The sequence below is a fragment of the Falco cherrug genome, chromosome Z (genome assembly GCF_023634085.1).
Source record: "Falco cherrug isolate bFalChe1 chromosome Z, bFalChe1.pri, whole genome shotgun sequence".
Classification (NCBI taxonomy): domain Eukaryota; kingdom Metazoa; phylum Chordata; class Aves; order Falconiformes; family Falconidae; genus Falco; species Falco cherrug.
This window is the reverse complement of record NC_073720.1, coordinates 21,299,053-21,313,504: the sequence shown is the minus strand read 5'-3', so window position 1 is coordinate 21,313,504 and position 14,452 is coordinate 21,299,053. Positions and strand designations below refer to the sequence as shown.

The window sequence follows — 14,452 nt, the reverse complement described above, 5'->3', positions numbered from 1 at the left end:
TTGATTACTTCATTTAACAAAGGAAAAAAGACCACGGGAATGCTGTCACTTCAGTAAAACATTAAAGCAGCAGCCTCAGGTCAATGGTAGGTAACAGTGAGAAACAAGCTAGTGCAAAGAGTAGCATGTATCTGCTGTGACACCTGCAGCAGGCTGAAGTCTAATCAACAGCTGACATGTACTGGCTATTTTGTGTTCCAGTGTCATTAGATATAATTGAAAACCTGTGGGTGTCCTTCATTGAACACTGTTTTAAATTAAGTACTTTAGGTGAGTTCAGCACAAATGCATACTATGATGTTAACACTTATCCATGTTTAAAAAATCACGGGAAAGATCCTGTGTTCATCCCTCATTCCTAAATGCTTTAGCAGTATTAAGTTCCCATTAGCATAGCAAATAAAAACTGATCTTTGATTTTATAGAGACAGAACCAACTAGGGAAACAAAAGTAATCTTCCACTTTTAGCTGGATAAAATGGGCTCCATCCCATCAGATGGAGACATAATCTTGCTAATACACTCATTTGTAACCTCTGATATTGCATACCAAAACACATTAAGTCTAAAACCAGAGCCACATGCTCCAAAAAGACTCCTAATGGTACCAAATGCAGATGTCAGGCTGCTAAGCAACACAAGTTGCCATGAGCGCATCCTCCCAGCACTGACCACCTTGCACTAGTTTCTAATTGATTGCAGACTCCCATTCAAGTTCTTTACACCAATTTTCAAAGCCCTTTGTGGAAACATCACAGACTACATGAAAGAGCATCTTCTCTCTTCTCTTTCTTTCTCTACCCTCACCCGTCAGCATGTCATGATGGCAGTATTTCCTAGGAAAGATAAGCCTGTTTACCACTCTTAATACAAAATACAATACCTAGAAGTGCTGGATCTAAACTGTATAGTTTGAAGATGTAAACAACCGTGGAAGTTGCGCTGCTTGGCAGTGAGCGAAAAACTTCAATCCAATTGTAAAATAGCAACTCTAAGGCACACAAACATGCCCAAGCACCCACATATGCCTTAATCCCACCCCAGCACTTTGTTTATTGGGACAAGACAAAACAGGTTCCTGAAATATTTTGGTAGTAATGAAAATATTAGGGCCGGGTACTCAGTAACAAAAAAGCCCTCAACTGCCTCAGCAGTGGGACACAGGATAATGAGGGTCCAGCTCAGGAGAGATGGGGCCTGAGGAGGGAAATAATGAAACATTATGCTTCCTCAGGTGTAGAGCTCATCAACAGTCTACATGCAGAGAAGCATAAGGCTTCCTGTATTCCTAATAGTGGGGGTTTTTTTTGTCTACTAGATTTCTTTTCTTTTGGACTTGTTCTATTTAGTTGTCAGCAATTTTAAAGTATATTTCTTGTGTGCCTTGCGTTTTGGCTTAGCAGTGGAGTTGACCATGCCTTTATTTCCCTATTATTATCAGGAAGTAATTACCTAGTGATAAATTTGTCAAAAGAATGTTTATTACTTTCAAAATTCTTACGTTAATTGTATAAATCTTTTTCTCCTTTCTTTTTGCAGTTTCGATGTAGACAATGGTACATCATCGGGAAGAAGTCCCTTGGATCCCATGACGAGCCCTGGATCAGGGCTAATTCTTCAGGCAAATTTTGTCCACAGTCAGCGTAGGGAGTCTTTCCTTTACCGGTCAGACAGTGACTATGACCTGTCTCCAAAGTCCATGTCCAGGAACTCCTCCATCGCCAGTGATATGTAAGTACATTATAAAATACTTTTAGCCTATGTTTTATCTTCTGTCTTCAGATTTTTCTAGACAGAAGACATTTCTTTTTAAAATCAAAGACAGTAATCATGCTGCTGACATCATGGATAATTTTTTATTTCTTTAACAAACCTGGTACTTGTTTCTGCAGTTTTCTGAAAGTAAGGATATCATGAGGGTGTACTTGATGTATTTATGCACTTTATTAGCTTTGACAAGTAATGAAGACAGTCAGTACTGGTGTATCAAAACACTGAGAGCTGATTTTCTGGCTACAGTTTTCAAGCGAAGCCATAGAAACTCAATTTCTGCTTCTTAATGTTCTTAAGAAAAATATTCTGTTTATTTGCATTGGTTATGTTTAAGTTTTTGGTTAGTAGATTTACCAGCTGGCAAAAATTAATAAATTCAAGAGAGACAAAAATTATTTTAAATATCCTTTTAACTAAAAGGCAAAAATTTAACAAAAGGCCTTTGGAAAGTTATTCTGTCCTCTCTCACTGTTCTGTGATGTGTGTATTTTCTGCTAGTGGGTCATACCCACTATGTGTGTGTGTAGACCCCAGGTTGCATGGGTAGTGAAGTCAGGTGCAAATCTCTTTTTTTGTAAGACACTAAAACCATGTTAAATGTCCTAGCTTCTAGTCACTTCTAAGTAGTAGAAATTAAGAATAATTAATTTGTTTGTTTGCCTTACCTGCTCCAAATTTCACTGCCAAGTAGGTGTTTATGGTTCAGTTCTAAATCACTAAAATAAAGGACCGTACTTGTAACAGTCCCCTAGTGAATAAGAAAGTCTAAAGCATTAAAAATCCAGCATTAAAATAAAAACTATTTTTTAATGAGGCAAACCCCAATCAATCTCTTCTTTAAAAAGTAAGAGTACACACAACAAAGGAAAAAGGTTTTTACAATAATGAGTGAAATTTCACCTGATATTTTACCTGCAGTCATTATAATTGAATACTCCCATTTTCAGCTTACATGTAATTTTTAGAAATGTTGATTAGTCCATCTAATCATTTCTCTCTTTCTATCTGAGTTTCAAGATGAGAAAAACTCATACTTTTACAGAGGGTTTGTATAAGGTCCATACCTCAGTTAAGTCCCATAGATTGAATTACTTAATAAGCTTTGTGCCACGTGTGACCAGTTTTGCTTGAGACAAAATGAGTAAGAAAAAGACCGATCCATCTTTCCTTGTCATAAGTAAAAATGCATTTCACTTGCAAATTTTAGTGACCCTCTTCCAGCAAATCTTCCTCTGACAGATAACCCTTCTTTTAGATAGATCAGAGTCCAGCTTTTAGTGTGGCACCTGTGCCAATATACCATTTAGAAAGATTTTTACATTCAGGGGGCAATCTAGGTCACTGTGTTGCTTAGAATGAGTCATTTCAATTAAGAATTCAGTTAGTGCTCCATCCTCTAACTCATAATCCACTTCTGCATTTCCTAGAATTCTGGGTAATATTTCAGCACAGAGCAGTAAATTGGATAAACAATTGAATTACAGAAACACTGAGCACACTTTATGCTTTGGATATTTGTATCTATTCTTCCTTTCAAAATGTTCTTAAAACACATCTTAAAATTTATTGGACCTCACATGTGGATAGATTTTCGCAGTCTCCTGTCATAGAGGAGCTGCTGTACCAAGATGTTAAGTATTCCTGCCACTGTTTAGGATGGGAGCACATTAGGAAATGTAAAAAGCAAGTTGTTTTAACCATAGAATTTTAATCATATATCAGTAAGCTTAATTATAATCAATTTGATTATATCACCAAAATGAAGTAAAAGAAAACCAAGGAATGAAAGAGGAAGTACTGCATGTTTCTTAAGCATAAGCAAAATATTTTACAAAACATACACATCACTTAGGTAATGGAAGTGAATTAATTTTATGTAACAGACAAACCTAGAATCCCCTGATTCTTCAGTACTTAAGTTACCAACCTCAGTATTTCACTTTGTAAAGCAAAATAGAAGGCAAAAGGCATGCGTCTCGTAGTTGGAAAGAATATAACATAAAGATTTTTGGCATTTCCATTACTCTCAAATAGCGTGCTTAAAATAATAGATTCCACTTCAGTAGCAGCATATGGAACAAAAAACAAAACTTGAAGACTTCAGTCAAATACGGAGTGTCATGATAAAAGGCAGCCAGTGGATGGCAGTGCTAAGGTACGGAATTCATCATTCCGTCAGTATTTGAACAGCTCCAGCCGAGGAGGGGAACACAGCTGTGCTCAGTTCTCTGCAAACCCCAGATGAAAAGATGGGCTCTGCCACAAACAACATAAAGTCAAAGCATAAGATGATAACCAAGAGACTAATACAGTCGGATTCTATCCCCAGGAAAAGGTACAATGCGAGTCCCTATGCCCAAAGTAGTAAACCCCACAGACCAGCCAAAGGGAGTTTCATTCAGTGAGTCGAGATGGAAAGTAACAGAAACAAGGGCAGAGAAGGGGGAGGCAGAAAGTATTCTAAAATTAGAGAGGCTGAGGAGCCAGGATAGCTACAGAAAAGAATAAAAGACGGGATAAGTGCGAGGCTGTTCAGATGAGAGAAGGTAAGTGAGACAAACGTGGGTGCAGTTACGTCACTGAAAGACACAGAAAAGGCAGCTGTATGATAAGAAAGGAAAAACAAATAAAAAGGAGTGGGAGTCAGTAACGTATTTTTTGTTCTCAGAAGAAATAACATGGTCCTAGAGAAGAAAAAAAAAAGCAGGACATGAAGATGATATGAGAAGATGAGAAAAAGCCATTCAAGGCTGTGAACTGTGAGAGGCAGCTGGTTTAGACAGGGTAGTGCAAAATCCAAGGCAGAAGCGCACAGATGCATTGTGAAACCTGGCTATGGGGTTTCCAGCAGACAGAGGATGTGCAAGGGAAAGAGAAGCAAATGAGTGAGACAGTGAAGATGAGTGAACCAATATGAGGAATTACAGGGCAGGATCTCTGATGAGAGACAAAAAAACAAGTTTAAAAGGATGGATAATAAAGGGGGGGGGGGGTGTCAGTGTTGGGGGGGGGGGGGCGGTGTATGTGTGTGTGTCTCAAACAGCACTGTTGCAAAACAGGAAAAAGGTAACAGAAGCTAGCTGCAAGGTTAGCAAAATCATCAGTGTTGTACTGGATGAATTGTCAGGTGTGTGTCCGAGGGCATCAGTGAAGCAGGGGGCTTTCTGGGTGTCTTGCAGAGGTGGCCTGATTGTTGATCTGTTGGAACTGCTATTGCTGCTCAGAACTGACAAATGCAGACAGAGGCAGAAAAAGTTACACTTCTAATGTTTCTTGCTAAGGAATCGCTGCTGTGATTAATAGAGCGAGAAATCTGCTTAGAAGACAATCTCTTTTTTAGCAAAAACCAGGTCTCTAACCAGGTTAAAAAATGGATTCTTCAATGAAATCAGTAGCATTCTCATGAACACTAGAGAAAATCCAGTAAGCACTCCACTGGCTGGGGCAGAGCCCATGTTTTAACTGCCACTCTAAAGGAACAAAATCATGTGTAGTCCCTCTGTGATCCTGAAGAAACAGAACCAGAGTGTAGCAAACCAGTCCAGAAGACTAAGAAGCTCTCAGTACAGAAGTCTGTCTAAGGTCGACGACATCTTCTGAAGGTGTCTAGGGGAAAAGCCATTTGACAATAAACACTCCTTAAGTGTTTATTGTCACCCTTTTCCCATTTCCACAAAGTCACCGAACACAGCTCAGATGCAACATCCTGGTCTTTCCAGGACTTGGCCAACTGAACCTTACTCAGTAAAAAAGCAGCTGGTGTGCTTTTTTATGATTCTTTTTTCTTTTTTCTTTTTTTTTTTATTATCCTCTATTTGAATAATAAAACCCAAATGTGGACAACTTTGGAATAAAAAGATCTTCCATAGTCTGATATACAAGTTTTATGTATTTAGAGAGGCTCAGCACTGTTTCCCCAGTCAGGTGAAATATCACTGTAAGTTCTAATCAGAATAATTACACAAAATTTACTGATTTTTATTAAACCTTGCTTCCATCTTTTAAGCATCAGAACATAGCCATGGAACAATGACCGTAGGAAGCTGCAGGGTCATTGCCCTGGTGATCTGCTAAATGCCCAAATGGCCACCAATACACCCATTCCCTAAACTGGCCAACCTACTGCTATTCTGCCAATACCTTCTGTAGGTAGTAGCATCCCTGTACCTACAGGTAAAATGAATGTCAAGAGAACGCAATTTACTCCAGATTTTTTTCCCTATAATTACAGTATTATCCTGCCTTCTCCTTGAGGGCAAGCTACTTTGTAGGCTGTATTTGAACATGTCTGTAAACCTTGGCTCCAGGTTTAATTTTTTTTTTTTTTTTTCACAAAAGTAATCATCTATTTGAATAATAAAACCCAAATGTGGACTACTTTGGAATAAAAAGAACTTCCGTAGTCTGATATACAAGGATACTGACATACAGAGATGTGAGCTGTTTTGTCAGGATGAATTATCCCCTTCTTCTATAGCCAGAGAAATAGTTGTGGGATTTTTAATTTGGGGGGGGGGTATCTTTTTCCAAAATAGTGCCAAAATAACCTGTAATTTTGCAAAGAATAACAGAATTATTCTGGCTGTGGATGTTACCTTAAATAAAGGGAAATTCCAAGGTAGGGAGTTCCCTTATTTGTCAGTAACTGGCAGGTCTGGTCCTGACCTGAAGCTGCAAATGGGCTGAAATATCCCTTTAACTGGCAGGTGGAACAACTGCCAGAGAAGAGAATTTCTGAGGTAAACTTGTACACATTTCCCAGTTCTTGACAGCCTGCTCAGCTTTTTAAAAACTTACATTGTATTCAATCTGGATCAGATTCATAAAAAGAATATACTTTAAAATAATGGCAGACAAAGATGGCAAACACAGACAGTGAAAAAAGGTTCACTTGAGCCTTTAATATGCCAATAAAATCATGAAATGAGGCTATATTTTTCTCATCCAGAACAGGAAGCCAAGTTGCTAGTGATGCAGCTTATTCTTCTGTTTCTGAACCAGGAAGGCCTGGATTTCTTAATAAAAGGCTGTGAGTATGCATCTGCAGTTACAGAGAAAAACACCCTTTTCCCTGAAAGGTTCTGGCCAAGATTCTAGGAGAACACAAAAGATACGCATTTACTGAGCAGAGAAATTTCACCTCAGTTTAACAAATCAGAAATAATTGTCTGTGTTTCTAGATACACTGCTGATGAAATTCCTTATGATTTATCAGATTATTTTCTCAGAACCTGTGTTACTACTCTATCATAGATATTACTGGCTGAAAAGAGGCAGTTAAACTTCAAAGTCCAGCCTGCTTTAAAAAAATCTTTTAAGATGCATTTTCTCTGTGTCTTTCAGCTTAGAAACAATTTTAAATGAAAACAAAAATATTAAATTGCTTGAGACATTTTCCCATGGAAATAACTGTACTTACATGGCTTTAGGAAAAACAGGCCAATATTTTGCTTCATTGGGTTTTGCCTTTTTGTTCTTAAGATCTTTAGAATTGAATAAATCTCCAGGTTGCAGCTTAAATTAAGCAAAGTAATTAGTAAGTCAGATACAATCTTTTTCTGAGTTATTGAAAAAAACATTTGGAAAAAAATACCACTGTGTCCCGTCCAGTTGTTTTGAACATGTTACAAATGGAATAATGGAATCCAAAACAAAGAACTCAGTAATATCCAGCTTGCTTAAGGTCAAATAATAAGTTTGCACTACATTCATTGGTTGATCAGGAAATCAGTTATGTTGTAAATAAAAAGGGAATATTTTCAGATTGAGAGGACTTCATTTGATCTGCTTTTTTAATTCAAGAGATTTTGAGGTGTTCTAATATGCCTTTATTTGGTTGTTGAATGAGGATTTTTTTTATGACATGAAACCTGATTTTATCTTATGTTTAATATCTTATGTTTAAACAATACAGAGTCATTGGTTTGTGACTGAATGCTGAAATCCAATCATTTTCCAGATATAACTCCTAATTTGTTAAACACATCACTTCCCCTTCAAACACTTTCAAGGTGTCAGACTTCCCACCCCACCCCCCACCCCACCCCCCTTCTGGAAATAGTGGGTGTTTGAAACAAAATGGCAAGTTACTGCTCCTGTGCTAAACAAAGCAGACTGAATTCCTAAACTTCTTCAGTCAGAGGTGGCACGTTTTTAATAACATGGTACCAAACCCAGTTCTTCGCTGAGATTTCGGCTACATCACAGCACATCTCTGGGCTTGCTACGCAGATCTGCAGCAGAAGGGAGGGAGGATGGGTGTGCTTTCTATGTGTGTGCCTTACTGAAGGACGGCAGCAGTGTGGAGAAAGTGAGCTCTGTAAAGAAGGACACAAATATTTGGGGGGGGATGTCTCTTAGACTGTTTTGCCAGCTCAGTGATCACCTGCGTACACAGTCTGAATTTGTTTCACAACTCAGAACATTAGATCTTGTTTCACTCCTCAGGGCACAAATGCTCTGTGCTTGCAATGGCACTATTGCTGTGTAGAGTTTGTTCCCTGAAAATGGACTATCTGAAATTCTGACGATTTTACCTTCTTTGCCTTAACATCTTCTTGTTTCTTCTTATTATGTACATTTAGGGGCCTTTGAATTTGGTTAGCAGACCCTTTTTTGTAAACCTTGAAGCTGCGACAATCTTCCTGTGGCTAGCTGACAGCAAGCTTGCTCAGGCTGGGAAGTTACCTTGCACAGGTGCTCTTCTCAGCAACTCTGCTCTAATTTCTTTTAGAGAGGAAACTTTTCAGCCTGCAGCAGTAGGAGATTCACATGGAAAGTCATTCTTCAGAAGTAAGACAATCGTATCAGTTCTCAGCACTTAAGCATTTGGAGCAGGGACAAGCAAGCTACCAAATGTCTGCTGCTTAAGAGCAGTTCAAGGTAACACATTTTATTTTCATTTGCAACAAGCTAAGCATTTATATATGTCAGCTAATGCAATCAAAACCGATTAATAGTAACTCATTAAGCTACACTAACTTGATTGCTTCTAGTCATGTATGCACGCCCACTCACTAATTTTCTCTAACCTGAGCAGAAAACAAAACTATCCTTTAGTCACTGATGCTTGTTTGTTTTACAGATTTGCTTAGGGCTAAATGATGATTTCTATTGTATGAACTGTCTAACAATGGCACTGCTGAATTGGCCCAGGCATTTCTGATTGAGTTCAGCTCTTTTCTGGTTTAAAGTCCTACATCCACTGGCTTAATCCAGCTGCTCCTTCAACACACAAACTAGACCCTGCACTGCAGTAGCTTCTTCTCCCTTGCCATTGCCTCAGTCGCCCCCAGGCAGACTGCCTTCTAGTTTTTGAAGGAAAACCACCTACACGTGTGAAACAGTCTGACAAGTCCATGCTCTTCCCTTCAGGGAAGTTTCCCTTTAGGACTGAATAATTCTGTCAGACTTCATGCAGGCCAGTTAGTCAGGGCTGTCCACCATTCTTCTGTCATCTAAATGATCTGCTGTATTATGGTAGGAGTAAGGCATTGAAGTTAGGTGGCTGTTAGGGGCAATATGATAGGGGTGATTTCTTAAGCTTTCCAGTGGTTTTGTATCTTGCATATCATGCTGGCATCCTTCTGTGATGGCCCACTACATCAGTACCTACATGATTTCCTCAGGCAGATTACCCAAGTAAGATGTGCAAGTGCAGTCTCTTTGGAAAATATTTAAGCTTCCTGAGCAAGGAAGTAGCTGGGTCTAACACAAGAAGCCTTGATCTTGAACTCTTCAAAATGTGCTATGATAGTTTTGTGGGAGATAGAAGAAGCCTGATAGTGTTGCTATAGCATATTACATGGAATTGAGAAAAACAGTAATACTTCCTGTTCTTTGAATTAGACAGCTGATTCTGATTCTAGCCAATCCAGCAATCCTGAATGAAGCTTCTGGATTTGATGGGCCTTGGTTCAGATCACCATCACTAAAATGTACTTATCTGCCCTTGTCACCCAGCAAAGTCTCTTGTTTCTTGTCTGCTGAAAGCACAGGAGCTGTGATGTGATGCTGGTGATGCACTGTAAGGTACAGAGGTAACCAGATGACGTTTCCTGATACTGCCTGGATTAAATCTGGAAATTCTGATTTAAAAACACTTTGGTATTCACTGTTCCTTTTCAGCCATTTAGTCTGTAATTGGTGTGATAATTCTGTCTTTCCAAGTCTTTAGAGCGCTCCTCACCTTGGGTGTTAATGCAGTTCAACTGGAAGTAAGATTGTAATTTGGGTGACCTAACACTGATGACTTCAACAGAGCAGATTCCAAGTGTTCAAAGGCTTCTTTCAAACCTGACAGTGTATCTTCAGGAACTGAGATGCTAAAGAGGCAGCATGAAAAATTAAAGTACTTTCTTGTACAAAATATCCATTGTACCTGGAAAGCTCCAGGAACATGTACATGGCATATTTTGGTGTGTATTAGCCATGTGTAATAATCCACATTTGTTTTGAACTGTCTTTTGGATCTCTGATCATAAGGCAGACAAGTATTGTTTTCTTCATCAACATGCCGTAGCGGAATAACTTGATTTGTGTTCCGTATGAAGTTAATTGGGGTGTTTGGAAACACATCTGAAGTATTTGCTAGGGAAATTTATGCTGGAGAAATGTTTGGGGTTTTTTTTCCATTTGGTGTGTCTTCCTAAGTCTAACTTGCTTAGTTAGATAGTTTGAGGAGAACTATTATAGCCAGCCTTTCTTTTGGCTGGGATATTTGACTTCTCAGGAACTGCGGCTTTTTTGAGCGAACCCTCTTCCATCTGGGTAAGCTCAATTGTAAACTCAATTGAAATTAAGTAGACTGAACTCTCCAGAACTCCCAGTATTACAGCAATACTTTTGGCTAATTAGGGCAAGCTCTGCTGCTGTATTAGAAAGAAGTATCAGGAGGACATAACTGCACAGTGCTATAGAAAAATGTGGTGTTCAAAAACACTCAGACAGTAGCTAGTGACAGTCTGCTTCATTCAGGGTCTAATTTCAGTCTATTGTGTGAAAGAACAAGTGGTTTCAAGTAGCTCTTCATAAAGATCCTGTAAGGTACATGGTTCCCAGAAATAAAGAAGTGCTCTGGGAAAAACAGCCTCTTCGTCTGTAGCTCATGACTCCAACAACAATTTCAACTGCTTGCTCCTTCAACCCTAAAACCCAGCGCCCTGCACAGTGTCATAGTCTTTAGCCCCTGCCCTAGATGGCTGATCAACCCCCAAATGGCGCTCAGCCTTTCAGTGAGATGCAAATTGCTGACAACCCACTGAGTATCTGGGAAAAGCTGTAAGCCAGTTTCTGTCACACCCCATAATGTGGGCACTACATCGAGAGGTGCCTCTTAACCACAGTCAGCCTCAGCTTTTGGAGCCAGGCCTGGACCGTCTCATATTAGCACTAGAAAATTGTCTTTGAAGGCTTTAGAAATTGATGTGATGTGATTTAGGCACTTTCCTGCAGAATAAACTAAGTTGGAGCAGTGCGATTTCTGACTCTGCCAAATCAGTATTGCAGACCATCCCATTCAGATACTCCAAAGGCAGATGATGTGTGGAGCAGCCAGCCACCCCACCCCACTTGCTGTCCTTAGAGCACAGCTTCTGCTGACTAGTATCATTACACAACGTTTCTGTTACTCTGTCAGAGTGCAGTCTAGAATCAGATTTCATTGCTGCTAAAATCTGAATCTGAGCAATGTGCGTCTTTTCAGCATACCTAATTCATATGGGTTTTGTGCATTTATTTGGCTTCACGTATAAAATGTTATTGGGGCAGAAAAAAAACCCCAACCTAGCAATTAGGGTAAACAATCACCCTACTCTCTGTTCTCCATTTATGGTTTTGCACCCAGTATATTTGTGTTCCAGCATATTTGCAAGCAAAACACTCATGTCTCATTTAAGATGTATTTATAGCATTATTGGACAGCAAGTCTGAATCAGCCTTGTACATGAGAGAAATAAGTGGATGTAATGTTTAATCCAAATTTAGATGCTTACACTGAAAAAGTGGGCTGCAATAGATTTTCTGATTCAAATACAAGACTACTTTCATGTTCATCTTCTTATTTTGTACTTTCTATGTAAACAGTATGGATTTTCCCTGCTTTTATGTTTCCTATGTTTCTATATTAAAAACAAAAAAATCAAAAAATGCCCAAATACAATTCTATAAAAATGGAGTCAGTCCTTGTGACAAAATGTGACAAAAGCCTTCACTCTTGCTGTGGAGCACAGTTCAGGAATTCCAGACAGCCACAGTCCCCTAGGGCTTTTCAAAGTCAGTTGGCAGCTTTATTCTTTCACATAGTCTGTGTCCCAACTTTGTAGCCAGAGAATCCAACACAGACTATGCCAGCTGGATTTAAAGCCCAACTGGCATCCTCAGCCAGTACTTCCCCTGGGCAGATACGTGAGGTTTTCATTCAAATGGAGGAATGTGACATCAAGATTCTTTCCTCTAGTCTTATAATTTATGCAATAAAAATTGTGTCAAGATTAACCAGGAATTTCATTTTGACTATATGCTGTCTATGAGAAGGTATGTTGAAATTGGCATAAATACCTGCTCCCCTCTCCCCACCCCTCTTTAGACAGAGCACTTATTTGTCCTGTTTATGTCTCCTGTCTGCAATACATCTCCTCGAGATCACTTGCTTGGTATTCTTCACATGTGTCTAGAAAGTCTTAATCTGGGTTTAGTATGGCCTTTAGGAAGACAAACCTTATTCAGGACCTTCCCTGCGAAGCTCCACACTGGCGAGTACTAACATTTCTAGTGGTCTCTAAGTTCTGGGACTCACTTCTCCTTAATGGGTACCTTGACTTTTTTCTGACCACATTAAAAAAACACCCTCTCTTTTTTAACAGTATCATAACAGGTCTGCAGAATCTCTCTCTAGCTACTCCTCTTATTAGATGATCATATTAGGTTATCCCAACTTAATTAAGAAATGAAGGTTATGCAGTCACCCTGTCTATGCTTGTGTTAATCTTCCTGCCAGCTTCTCTTTGGTTTTTTAATGCATGCATCTCTAAGTTCCTTTTTAGTTGAGGTAAAGTTAATTGCTGTTCTGTAATAGGGATAGAAGAGACAAATTAATGCCAATTTTGAAGAAAGGAAGCAGAATTTTTATACTTTTTATTTGGCAACAGTCTGCTGAACATGTTCATCTGACAGCATAGCACTTCTGTTTCTTCCCTGGGGTGGGGACCTTCAAAGGCTATATGGAGTGAGTTCAGGTATGTCCCATAGGAAAGGTTTAGGAAGCAAAACCCAGAAAATTTGCAGAAGGCCAGGCTTCATCACTTTAACATGGTAAATAACTTGCAATGCATTACATAATCTTTGGTCTTCTAATGTAAATATAGCCTGTGTTTTATGTAGCAGTGATTCATCTCGTGTAGACTGTTGTGTGCTTCAGCAGTCTCTTCTCATGGTGGGGATTTAATCATTTTAAATTTTGGGGCTATGCGAAAATTACTCTGCTTTCAAATCTGTCTTTCCTTTGAAAAATGAAGATGTGAACAAGTACGCCAGGCATTCTAGTTAACGGAGTCTAACGCTGATGTGAGCGATTTCTTCTAACCCTAAAGATTAACAGCTCTGTCTGTAGATGCTTGTGAAGTTTTGCATAGGATTTACACGCCCTGTTGCTGCTTCTGTATATAGATGTGTGGCACTATCCTGTCCAGAATCCAGACAGAATCATCTATCAGCTTCTGTATCGTCTGAAAAGAAAACAGCAGGACACTCATACACTGGAGTGTTTACTACACCTCTGTACACCATGGATCAATGGCAATCAATGATTGAATCATACATTCTTGCTCTGCTGTACAAAAACAATAACACAGCCACTTTAGACATGTCTTCTCCCTTTTTGAGCACTCTTACCTTTTCCAGATTTCCTGACCCAGTGTGGATTAAAGATTACTCACCACGCTATGCAATTACTTTTCTGTTCAAGTGTGTCTGGTGTGTGCTAAACTGCTTTGTGAAAGCTGTGGATACCTGTACTTTCAGTATGACACTTTGACGAAAATAATGATAATATCTGGAATTGCTGTTCTTGACACAAGGGGCATTTAAAAAGTGAAAATTAAACCGTGGGTTGATTTCAGTGCACTAAATCAGTACTTAATAATGCCTCCTCTAAAAAATAACAAGCTACAGTATTTTATCAGTGTTCTCCAATGAAATGCAGTCCAGCAAGACCTCAAGTAGAATGAAGTTTGAAAACTAGAGGTCATGCTGTTTTGTAGAGAAGGAAAGAAAAACTCCAGGACAGAAATCCCAGAAACATATATTTGTTGCCTCTTAGAATTGCCTCAGCATTCAAAGGCTGGCAAAGAGGGATACTGAGTGGGAAGGAGAGCAAGAAAGTACCACCTCTGATAAGGAAGTCCACAAGAGATTTTGAGAAGGTGGCCCACCCTATTTTCATAGTTCTGCCAATCTGCACTTTGACGGTTAATACCTATGTTGTGGCAGTTGCCTCCAGATTTGAAGCACTGATGAATATTTTGTGCATTTGTGTCGTTTTGAATATTGGGCATTCAGAGTGTTTGCCACTGACAGGTGCTTGTGACACCAGAAAGAACTAGCTCTCCTCTATCTGGTTTACTTACAGGTAGAAACAATAGAAAACAGGTAGAAAAATACAAGAAAGTATTTTTGTTCTTTG

General features: G+C 39.1%; 1 protein-coding gene across 4 annotated transcripts in view; it reads left to right on the top strand.

Annotated features, from left to right (window-relative positions):
- Positions 1-14,452, top strand: part of PDE4D (phosphodiesterase 4D) — a 624,925-nt gene that overhangs the window by 493,869 nt on the left and 116,604 nt on the right. For all 4 annotated transcript variants that reach the window (XM_027808274.2, XM_005432720.4, XM_027808288.2 and 1 more), the window contains one exon: positions 1,540-1,731. In XM_027808274.2, coding sequence (XP_027664075.1) covers positions 1,540-1,731 — 192 coding nt within the window. The remainder of the gene's footprint in view (positions 1-1,539; positions 1,732-14,452) is intronic.